The 12,886-nt window shown below is 33.0% G+C and overlaps 1 protein-coding gene across 3 annotated transcripts in view; it reads right to left on the bottom strand.

Annotated features, from left to right (window-relative positions):
• NCAM2 (neural cell adhesion molecule 2) overlaps positions 1 to 12,886 on the bottom strand; it is a 285,939-nt gene that overhangs the window by 112,933 nt on the left and 160,120 nt on the right. For all 3 annotated transcript variants that reach the window (XM_040576190.1, XM_040576175.1, XM_040576184.1), the window contains exons 6-7: positions 9,699 to 9,816; positions 4,615 to 4,775 (exon numbers count right to left, since the gene is read on the bottom strand). In XM_040576190.1, the coding sequence (XP_040432124.1) occupies positions 4,615 to 4,775; positions 9,699 to 9,816 (279 nt within the window). The remainder of the gene's footprint in view (positions 1 to 4,614; positions 4,776 to 9,698; positions 9,817 to 12,886) is intronic.

Below are 12,886 nucleotides of genomic sequence, written 5' to 3'. Positions count from 1 at the left end.
ATTTTTTTTTCTTTCTAGAAATAGAAAATTCTAGACATTAAAATGTCTCTTTCCATGGCATACATGCAGAAGAGAGAAAATTTGTTGAAGAAATGTCACCTGATTATGCATCACAGAATGGCAGAACCATTTAAGTTAATTACTTAAGAATTTAATCAATTAAGGAGTGGAAGTGAGCAACCAAAGAATAAGCAAAATGAAGACAAAAACTATCCTCAGAACATAAGCACTATTCTTATAAAGCATGGATTTATCTTTAATTAAAGCTAACTTTGCTTCATTTAGCCTGAACATTTTTTTTTATGATAAGGTAAATGAACACTACTGCCATCACCCTGGAGAAATAATCATGAAGAAATACAGGTTTAGGTCTGTCTGAGAAAGTAAGAAAATGTGGAAAAAGTTGTAAAGGATTCAATTTTCTTGACTGCTATTAAATCCACTGCTAATTATTATGTTATTTTGGAAATTTTTGTCAGGGTGCCCATAGTAGTAACAATGTGGTATTTCATATTTCAAAATGTTTACAACATATACACATCAATACACATGGCTAATTGCATAACAAAACAAAGCAAACAATGCAAAACAATGTAAATTAATAGTAGGGAAAATTACTAAAAATATTTTTAAAGATTTCATAGAATCACAGAATCATAGAACCACAGAATGGTTTGGGTTGAACCTTAAAGATAATCCAATTCCAAGCCCCCTGCTATGGGAAGGGACACCTTCCACTACATCAGGTTGCCCAAAGCCCCATCCAGCCTGGCCTTGAACACTTTCAGGGATGGGGCATCCACAGCTTCTCTGGGCAACATGTTCCAGTGCCTACACACCTTCTGAGTAAAGAATTTCTTCCTTGTATATAATCTAATCTGCCTTCTTTTACTTTAGAACTATCAAACTTCTCCTATCCCTACATTCCCTGATAGAGAGTCCCTCTCCAGCTTTCCTGGCCCCCTTTAGGTACTGGAAGTCTGCTACAAAGTCTCCCTGGGGCCTTCTCTTCTCCAGGCTGAACATCCCCAGCTCTCTTAGCCTGTCTTCACAGGAGAGGTACTCCAGACCTTTGATCAAATTTGTGGCCCTCGTCTGGGCTCACTCCAACAGGTCCATGTCCTTCTTAAGTTGAGGGCCCCAGAGCTGAATGCAGCACTGCAGGTGGGGAGCAGGGTAGCTATATTACAAATATCAGGTGAAAGGTATCATAGATCAGCTAATGTAAGGTAGAAACCCTGACTACAGTAGTAAAATCAAAACATCTCTCTACAAATGTCTCGCACAGTATTTTCGTATAGCCACAGTGATTACTACTGTGCAAATGTAGGTTTCTCAGTCTATTTCAGAGGACTAAAGCCAAATAAATCAGTACCAAAAATCTTAGGGTAATTTCTAGTCATTAATACAGATGAGATCTCTAATGGATAACAATACAGAGAAAAAGAACCATAGGAGGTCCTCTATTCTCATAACAGAATGAGATTACCAAATCATGATCAGTAAGAAATCTTCTGTGAACATGACTTTCTTTACTCCTCTAAGATGTGTTACACAGAACAGATAAAAGGCAGTAAAGAAGATGAAAAACTAGGGAGAGTAGGGTGGGAGCATATAGGTTTCGATATGTATGTTAATGCTCCAGAAAAACTGTCAAAATAAGAATTTGATGAGGATGAAATAGCTTTTTAAATGCTAATATTGGAAACAAACTAACAATTTTTTTTAACAAAAATATCTAAGTCACAGAAATAAACATATGCAGGTGTTAGATGGCACAGTGATGGGCATGTCCATTCAAGAAGTGCAGAGTACTAAGAAATTTAAATGCTGAATTCTGTAATATTACTGTTATCATTATTGCTTTATGGTTACATTACTGGTATTATGAGTTTCAACCCTACCAGAGACCTGTTGTAGTACAAACAATAGTCACTGACTCAAGAAGCTTGAATTGTAAATTATCATTAGAGATAAAAGGTAGGTGAGACAAACAAGCTAATGAAGTGGAGAAGAATTATGTAATTTAATAGGTCATTTTAACACCAACTGGTTGTTTGTGTACTATTTAGCTATAATAATTAGCCATCTGCCTTGCCATTTTCATTCTGCAGTTTTTTTAATACATTTAAGGGGAAGAAAAGTATAATAACTTGTTGGCTATATATATTGTCTGGGAGTTTAACCTGTGTGAAAGAGACAAAGTTAAAAACAAAGCTCTTTGTAGGAGAAAATACAGCAACTCTTCTCCACAATTTCAGAGTGAGAGGTGAACTTTGTAAAGGAAATATTAGACTAAAATCACACTGAGCTTCAGAGATTACAAATGAGGTAAGAGGCTTATTTTCTCATACAATGCCTTGAAGTCAAACTAACAGTACACAGATTATTATAATCTAATTGGAATATATCCAATAGTAAAGCACACGGGAAACAGAATTCTAAATATACGCACTCAATGATGTGCTCTAAATTAGCTATAACCACTCAGGAAAGAGACCTGGGAGACACCACTGACAGTTCTATGGAAATGTCAGTTCAATACTTGGGAGAGCCAGAGAGGTAAAGAGAATATAAAACAAGGCATGGAGATGAAAGCAGAAGCAGGACTGTGCTGCTAAGCAGCCTGCTTCCCCCACAATGTGAATACTGCATGTCAGTCCTGTCTTGCCATTTCACAGATAATGGATTATGAATAGAAAGGTACAGAAATGCATGGATCAGAGATTCATAATGGTTTCCATAGTAGGAAAAATTAATTAAACTGGAAATTTTCAGCTTAGAAAAGATATGAACTAGTGACGTATAAAGCTGTGCTTGATGTAAAGCACATTTTGAACTATTCTTCACTTAAAAATGAGAATTATGAGCCAAAGAAATGAACCTGCATCAGACCTGAACATCAGAAATACTTTTTCATGCAAGGAAGAAATTATTTAAGGAATTATTTAAGGAGTTTAGGATGTTGTGGAAGCAAAAAGGATATATAGATTCAAAAAGGATTAAACAAACTCATGGTATTTATTAATTAACTTCAACCTTCTGGGGAGTCCCCAAACCAGTGGCTGTTGGAAGATGGAAGAATACATACAGGAAAAGCTCTTAGTCTGGTATTACTCCCTTTTACTGTTCCTTGCATTAAAAAAATAACCTTGCCATAAGCAAAACTAAGTAAATTTCAGCCATACTTCAAATTATTTGAATTACATGCAAAATTATTCTTGTCTGAAACTTCCCCAAACTCATATCAAAACTAGCAAGTCTATTCCTTTTTTTTTTTTTTTTGAAATACAATTGAATAAAATGCTTTTCCACAAAAATCTTCACTTTGATATATATGTTTAGGCTAAACTTAAAATTTGTTTATTTTCATTCCTTTGAAAAGCAACTTAAAAGAACCCTTAATCACCACAAAACATCAAGTACCCCAGTGGTTAGGCAGCCCATCTAGATTTTATGGAGGACTGGAGACAGTACAGTCTAGAAGAGCTATAAAGAGTTTCCCAAATAGGACACTGTAAAGCACGCAGGCACAGCTAATCTGTTCACTTTACACCATGGCTTCAACCTCAGGCTCCACATCAAAATAACAACATTACCCAATCCATCAGCTTCTAGTGAAAGACATCGGATTAGCGTCTCCTGTTGGAACTGTTTCACTCTGTATAAATTACTATTTGTTTTAGCTGGGATGTAAAATTTAATTTTCTATGGTCCTAAGTACATGCTTTAGCTGTTCAAATATAAGTGGTCCTTCTACCTACTAAAAGCTACAGTTAATTATTTATACAGTATAGAAGCACTCTAACAATGCACTCTAACAGTGATACTATATGTAAAAAAAAACAAAAAAAAAACAGGGCATATTACTTCATTTGTAGGCTTCTCCTAAATGAGCTATGGCCTTGATCCTGCAGAATGGTTCTGAGGGAGAGTTTCTATATTCTCACAAATGCTATAAGAATCATAGCATGCTCACATAAGCTATAGCTACACAAAAGTTCAAAGAAACCATCAGCATTCTCTGTAAAGGACAGAATCATGAACAGATTGGGTGGTAGGGCATAGAAAGAAAAGTACATTTTCAGATTATTACTTTTTTTGCCTCTAAAACTGTCATTTCTTGAAATCAGATTTATTTTTATGACTGAATCGTGTATTTAAAAAATCAAAAATATATAAAAAAAATACGAAATCAGGAACATATCTGCATGGCATTCTTCTAAAAAAAAAAGCACTGCCTAGAAGTCCAAATAACCTTTCTTTTTTTTTTTCTCCCTTTCAATAGTTTTCCCTTTTTCTACCCTTGGTTTTCTTGCAAGCAGCCAACTTTTAAAGGCAAAAGCAGATTGAATTAACAATTTAACACTCCATTGTATTCTATCTAAATAGTGCAATAGCAAAGGCTGAAGATAGCCTTTTCAAAATTAGATTCAGGTATAAAGGTTAAAGTAGCCAACAGCAAGGAAAAAGCTGTAAAATAATACAGAAAGTTGTTTGCTGCATCACTAGACACCTTTCAGGAATACTGCACTGAAAACTGGGAATTCTAATTTCACTTCCCTACTGTTTGCATTTAAAAAAGAAGGGTGGTATATTCTATGCAGTACTTACCAAAAACTTGAAGGAATGTCTGTCTTTTATCATTTCCTGCTTTGTTTTTAGCATTACATATGTAAGGACCTGCATCAATATTTTTTATATCTCTTATTGTTAGTTCTGTATTGCTTCCTCTCAACGTATATTTTTCATTTTCTTCAATAACTTTGCCGTTCCTAAAAATCAATCAAACAAACAAAAAGATGTATAAAACAACTAGTAGGTTCCAAAGTCTGAAGCAATCTGCTATGGTGCTATGGAAGCATCAATCAGGTTAAAATAATCTTTGTTGCAAGAAAGTGCTATTATGCTATCTTCAAAAATGCATTAACTAATGTGGCATAAATTGGCAGTATGTATAGAAGGGAGCTAATTTCAGCACTATGAAAATTGTTCTGCTGGATTACAAAGTTGGTGGGTTTTTTTTGTTTGTTTTTATAAGAATGTGCACATTCTAGACATAAGCAATGCATTCTGGACTACATTTTGATGTTCAAGATTCCAGGTTCACAATTCTATTGTCAGGTTCTAAAATACATGTGTATTAAAATACTATATCTTTACACTTAAATTTTCATGATCAACTTAATGGTAGAAAAAATGCTTGTGAATAGAATCATAATATATGACTTGCACTCAAGGAAGGATAGAAAAAAATCAGACAAATACATACTTGTTTGTGAGAAACATTTTGGAATATACTATTGCAGTTCATGCTCGTAACAATATACCAATCTATAAAAAATATTTTATATTGCTTACACATAGAGCCTATTGGCATATAAAGAACTCTTCCAAGTTATTTCCTCTCAGATGTTGTTGGCTACCCACAATTTAGTAAGCAGATGTATCTCCAGACATTGTAATGAATTCTGACCAGATGGTATAGAAATAATAAAACCTGTGAATAATTCTGAGGGCTGATCAAGGCCTGACCAGTCCATCTGATGAGTACCTTGGCATACACATAGTTATCACAACAGCTGCTTCTTAAAGGAAGCAATCCTACCTTTTTTTTTTTTCTTTTTTTGATTTCTTCTCATTCTGCCTTGTTTGCTTTAGTCTTCTTTTGACCTTTTTTTCTGTAGAATCATTAACAGCCTGTTCTCAAAAGCACCTACATAAAGTCTGCCTGATTTTCACAAGCATTGACAAACCTGCTGGCAATGCCAAGTTCTTGAAAAATTGTTTGTGAAATAAAACCAATGTATATGTCTAGTTTTGGAACAATTTTATTTCTAGATTTGAGTAATAATGATGTTTGCTTTCTTTCTACTCACAGAATGCCAATAGCTATATGTATTTCATATTTTCTAAAATAATACCTTCCCTAAAGTCAAAACACTACTGCCTTCCCCCCACCCTTCCTTTGGAAATATTAATCTCTGTTAATAGGATTCCCTGACATTTATTTAGCTTGCATTTTAGTAACGTTTTTGTAAGTAACTCTGTTCCACTTATCAGTCCATTTCAATACATTATGGTGATTCTTATTCATCTCCTTTTCAAAGTAAATCACAGAAAATGCTTAGCAGAACAGAAAAGGTCTAATTTTCCACATAGGTGTTTTCAAAAAAATTCCAGTGACTTCTGTAGGAGACAAAAGTCGATATTCAAGGTCAAACATAGTTTCCTAGTGCCTTTTCTCTTAAGAACCACCTGTATCTGTGACCATCTCTGAACAGAAATGAGATTATGAGGATTACCCGGGACCATCTGAACAGGAAAGATTCAGATTGATGCTGATATGGGCAAACAAGAAAACATGAATAGCACATTGAATGAGGATTATTTATTTTGTCAGATAGTTCTTAGCCCTGTCAGTAAAGATAAGGGGAACAGATCCAGCTAAATTCTACTATTGTAAATTACCTCCACAAATGTAAATAATTACTGTGTTTTAAGTAGGACTATTCACGTGAGTAAAGATCATCAGTTCAGGACTTGTAAATTTGGATCTTTATATTTCAGTTCTGGCTAATTTAATTGCTTCAGTGTATTGTTTCTCTGAAGGTTATGCTATACAATAATGTAAGATCAGTTAAGTGGTGAAAGATTTAGATTCTCTTAGTTCATGAAATATTAACAAAATACATTTCCTTATTAAATAGAGTGAAAATTAAATTTTGATGACCTTTCTTCTTACTAGGTATCTCAAATTCACTACCTAGTATGTGAACTAAGGCATTTTTGAGGAGCATTAACACATTAGCCCAGATACCTCCATTCTAAACTTATGGAATCTTAAACTTTGTCAATACCTGGAAACAAAAAGGGACAACACAAATGGTTAAGCTGTACCACATTAGATACTGTTTTAAGAGATTTAAAAGTTTGAAACTACAGTTCTGACCAGCATACTGCTTAAAGTCAATGAAGAGGGATATATAAGCCATGTCAATTGTACTGGCATTTGATTTTCAAGCCACTTTTCATGTTTGAGCTGAATTTGACCTTCTGTTAAATCAGTTCATTGGAAACCAGACAGAAAGCAAGAGGAAAGAGAATAATAAGATTTTCTTTTTTAATTGACTAAAATACCAGTGGATTGTAAGGAAGGTAAGACTACACAATGACATCCAAATTACGCATGCCTTGTTAAAGAAACTTCACTAGAGCTAATGAGAGATTTCTAGATGTCAGGGCATATTTTAAAAAGCAATGAAGATACAAGAACATTCAATTGTGTATAATGTTGAATGTTCATATGTAATGTTGTTGGTCCTTAATTTTGATGAACCATCTGAACAGATATGGAGGTATTTACTACATATTATGATGAAAATCCGCCAACAGAATGGAGTAGAACTTATCCCACCCTTTTTATCAATCAGAACTTTTCCTCAGCTCTCCAGTATATTCTCTGAAGGGTTTTAAAAGGGAAAGATATAAATATTTGTTATTCACTGTATTTAGTCCTTTTTGTGGTTAGGCCTACCTAACAACAGGAACATCCACGTGTTTATTTCATCTTGTTCTCTATTAATATATAATACATATAATACATAATATAATATGTTTGCATCTCTCTGTACTTTTGTCCTTAGCGTAGCTATGTATTCATACAACAGATTTTCATTAAGTCACATCATGCAACCTCATGCCCATTTTACGAATGGATAACCTGAGACATGTTAAATAAAATGTCTGAACTTGCAAAAAAAAAAAAAAAAAACAGTTGGGAATAAAGCAGAACATTATTCCCACAACTTGCTGTAACCAAAAGTTGTACGTCTTCCCAACATTTAATCAAAATCAAGATTTAATTCCATTTGCTTATTAGAAAAACCAACAACACACTTTCATAAAGCTGATATTAATATCAACTTACATCCAACATCAAAAAGTACACTAAACAACATGAAATTGGGAATATGATACCTTAGCTGTTAATTCTAAGAAATGGATTCAAGTGGGTTTTCAATGGATGAAATGCATACTAGTTATTTGATAAATCAGTTTAAACAGTTAAAATAGCAATGTTTTCTAGTTTTTTATTAAAAAAAAGATTATGTTGATCTAGTTTCCCTTTGCTCAGTCTAATTTCCGAAGAAAAAGAATCTGAAATAATCTAGAAAACTAAGGTCTTTATCTTGAAAGATCTGCAAGGTAGGTCCAAGGGCAAGGAGAATATTCCAACAGATTCTGAATGCTACTAACTGGCTAACAAAATATCAGTGAAACAGGACCTGAACAGCTCGGGACAGAGATTTCAGGAATTTTACATACAAATTTACTACTGCAATACTGGCTCAAGTTTGCCTCCTCCAAAATAAAATATCTGAGCTCTTTCCATCTTTTTACCCCTCTTTGCATACCTATAACAATTTTCTGTTACAAACATCAGGGGGCTTTTCTTCCTATCATTTTACGACCTCTCACAGTCAGCAAATAAAAAAGCAAGAATATTTTCTACCTGCCAAGAATTTATAACCTAATCAGAGAAAATATAAATAATAATAATAATAATAATAGCAATAATAATAATAACAACAACAACAACAACAGGGAAAAGAAGCACATAAGCCATTGTTGCTTGTATTGGCTTCTGAAATAGGTACAGAACAAAAAGTTTCTCATTTAAGATCCAGTATACAGTACACTAGTCGGTGAAGTTTTTGTAAAATCTGTATGAAAGATATGAATGGTGTAAAACAGTTGGTTACCTCAGTGACAGGCAAGCCAAAGGAAAATTAAAAAGGTAGTCTCTGATCAGCAGAGACAAGTGTCTCTCCAAGACACCTAGTTAGCCTGTGTACATAGTGTAATATTTATAAAGTATTGAAAAAACACATCAGTAAACAGAGATATCCATGAACTGTTGAAATTTATATTTTCTTTTATAACAACATGAAATGTCAATGTTGGCTTGTCTTACAAGGCCACATTAAGGAATTAACTGTGCTCTATTTTTTTTACATCTATCATTGAAGTTGTAAAAAAAAAAAAAAGTAAAGCATTGTAAATTGTAAAAAAGAGAACAACTTAGTTTTGCGTTTGTCTTATGACGTGTTAGGATAAAGGTGTCAGTCAAAGGAATATTTAAAGTTAATAACACTGTTCAAAGATTCCAAAGGAAATTAATAAGTGATGTCCATTTTGAAAATGCAGTGACATTTTAATTTCACCTGAAATAATATATGTGAATGCAAATTATTTGGATCTAAAATAGAAATGTGCACTGATGTGAGGAGTCAGATATTTTATATAAATATATTTATTTATATATATATATATTTTAAATTAAATGAATAAAAAGTGCATGGATATTTATGTTTTTACAACTGTTATATGGTAAATGTTCTCAATGTTCACTTCATTGACATCATCAAAACCACATGAACTTTAAACTTATTTTTAAAAGCACTTCCATATTTCAAAACATATTAGATTTTAAAAATTGCAATAGAATTTCTATGAGTTCATTCACATATTAATGTTGAATCTAGCTTTAGAAGTTAAGAGTAGAAATGGACAGTAAGCGCTTTTAAAATTCAGTAAAGTAATTAAGGTTGCCCAGTTTACTTAATGGAGTGTGACAGAAAATCATAACACCATAAAACAATGTGCTCTTGTGTGCAGATCTCTACTGAACTTACCTATACCAACTTATTTCTGGTGGAGGCGATCCAGTGGCTCTGCAGAACAAAGTTATTGCCTCTCCTCGATCCGCAGTGGCATTAAAGGATTTCTGTGGCAGAGCAATTGCAGGGGGAACTGAAAAATAAAACATTATGTCCTAGTAATGGAAAATAGGAGATTCTGTATGATTCTGGAGAAATTTAAAGCATAGGCTCCTTTGCTAATTTTGGAATTTATAGTTACACTTATGGATCAAGTTACAATGTGAATCAGTTCTCAGTATTTCTGTTTTTCTTAAACACAAAAAGATTTTTTTATTTTATCAGGACATTTATAACTTTTTTGTACAATAATAAACTCAAAAGTCTTGTTCAGTGGTTGTTTAATTTTCTTACAGATCATTTTAAAGTGACTGAAGTCATACTTAGGACGCATAAGACACAGTAGAGTTATGACTGGTGCTGATTTAAGTATCTCAAATAAAATCTCCCTAGTCTCTTTCTTTCATTCAACTCTGTAGTGGACATACAGCTGATTTACTGATGTCAGACAGTGCTTTTAAAACTGGTGTCAATATATAGCAGTATCGATTAAACATATTTAATTCTTTGTATTGAACACCTGCAAAGTTCTTGGGCAGGAGTATCACTGGCTTAAAAAAGTGACACAATAAAACCCAAAAGATACTGTCTGTTTTCAGAAATTACAACCTGTTTTGGTAATTGTGTTCCAAGAACCATATATTTTATCTGTTCTTGATAGGACAGTCGTTAATAAAATTAAAACTGTTTGGAAAGAACCTCTGCCCAAGAGAAAAATAGCAATAATATTTAAAGCAGATCGACTCACATATCTCTATTAAATATCTCTATTATTAAATATATCTATTTAATATATCTGTTTATATGGTAATTTTAAGACACTTATCCTAAATCCATTAACTGTCAAGCAAAAAAAAAACAAACAGCAGATTGAAGGAAAATATATGGAAAAGAAAGAATGTCAGGGGAAGTAAGAGGAAGAAGATTCACAAAATATAGCTCTCAAGAATTATATAATATGTAATATTAAATATAATATATAACTATATAATATAAAATAAAGCTAACAAGAACACCTTATCATCAGAGTGGCTCAGAGCTATCCTTTTAGATTTAACTTTCAGTAAAGAACAGAAGGCAACCCCAATGAATTGCTTATGGCTTACCATTTCACTTTCATACGTTTTTCCCACAAACTGTTCAGAATTAACTTCTGCTGTGTTAAACAGTACAAAATATTTAGCTTTAGTATTCTCAGAAGCCCTTCCAGCTTCTGAACATCTAATATACAAAATTATTAAAAACCGTGTACCAGATTCATCAACAATTAATAAGTAAATGTTCTGTACTTTTGACTCTTTTTCATGGTGTGATGAAATTTAAGTGTTTCACAGATCGATTATCTCCTATCTGAAATTGCATGGGCCACTACTCAGTAAATAAAAACCCTTCTGTTGTGCTATAGTGACTTAGTCATCTTACATTTTTAAGTATCACTTCAACAACATTTCATACGTTTTAGCTGGTTTGCAGTGCATTCTAATATCTAGACCTGAAAATAGAGTTAGTGACATGAATCAATTCTGTGCCACCAGTAGCAGGTTCTTCGCTACTCACAACTAAGAATTACAGGACCATGACTCAATTCAGCCCATTATTTGTTTCAATCTTCTCAGAGACACTATGATGACAATTAAATGAAATATTTTTCTTATAGCTCCTTCTGAGAAGTGAGATATGTTTATCTTGTTTCTGTATTTTTATGTACATAGGATCGAACTAAAAAAATGAACCTAAAAGAGGAAAAGACAAATGGGTCTCGATATAATAAGTAACATACTGGCAAGTGTCTCACATATCTAACTTAAAGCAAAATGTTAAAGTCCAGTCACATTTAAGTTCAATTCATTGATAGTTTTTTTTCCTTTTTTTTTGATCAAAGAGTACTATGATTTTTGTTTCCTTCTGATTAATCTAAAAGCAATTATTTCTATTAATCTAAAAGCCATTTGGGGCCAGGTTTATTACATTCAGTTTTACCTAGGAAAAGCTATTTATTCCTATAAATTAAGCAGAAAAATAGCTCTTAATTGGTACTGCTCTAACTAAGCAACAGTGTTAGAACCTCTCAGCTGGAAACCTCCTCACAGCACTATGGACTGAAGTCTAGATGTAAGTGAATGTTGGCATTCTTGTCTCGAGCAGTTACAAATATAAGCAAAAACAGATTTGTGGATATAATCCACCAATAAAAGATGTGAAGTGGGACTGGAGTTTGAAAACCAATGTTTTAGGTTTAACACAGGTTCTCTTTCAGCTCAATGGCATATATCACATAGAAATGAAAGGTGTTCAAAATGTAGCTTCATATACACATACATAAATATCAACAGAAGAAAATCTCATGCAGAATTTAAAATACTATTTTAAATACTGTTAGAACTGTTGGAATATACTCAGCAGTCAAGGCAATGCAGAACCCAATGTACAGAGATGAAAACAAGTTACTGAGGGGACTTCACAATGCACGGGGTACGTACTGTGATATTCTATCACAACACACAGGATAATACCCATTTGCTTGTCACTTTTTGCATACTGTCTATAACAACCTAAAGAGTTCTGATTCAAATACTGCTGCTTGACTACATGGATTAAATGATATGTGTGCCAGAAGCTGCTTCTTCTCATGAAATTAACTGATAATTTAATTTACATAATGACTTCTGTAAACTGAGGTTTGCAGAGGCTTGAGGTTGTCAAGGACAAAGCATTTAGAACTCAGAACCTAATAGTACAACGGAATTAGTTTCACTAAAACACTGTTATTAAACAGAACATGTAGATAAAAAAATGCCCTTTATGAACTGTGTCCTGTGTTCATATTTACTTTTCAACAGGCCAACTGTGAATTTAAGAGAGAGGTTGAACTAAATACTCTGTTTTGTCTTCATCCTTTCATATTCCTTAGTAGATGTTTATGATAAACTAATAAAAAGTTTAATGCCACTTATAAATCATATTTTAGTCTTCATAAAAAATAAAATGTTAAAAATCTAGAAGTAATACTGCTTATCTAAATAAAATGTATCCATGACTTTTGGGATGGTTCAAATAAAAGAAATTAATAAAATATGTTCAATGCAGTAAAGCTGAATAACTAT

The sequence above is a fragment of the Cygnus olor genome, chromosome 1, assembly GCF_009769625.2.
Source record: "Cygnus olor isolate bCygOlo1 chromosome 1, bCygOlo1.pri.v2, whole genome shotgun sequence".
Classification (NCBI taxonomy): domain Eukaryota; kingdom Metazoa; phylum Chordata; class Aves; order Anseriformes; family Anatidae; genus Cygnus; species Cygnus olor.
This window is presented reverse-complemented; position numbering and strand designations above follow the sequence as displayed.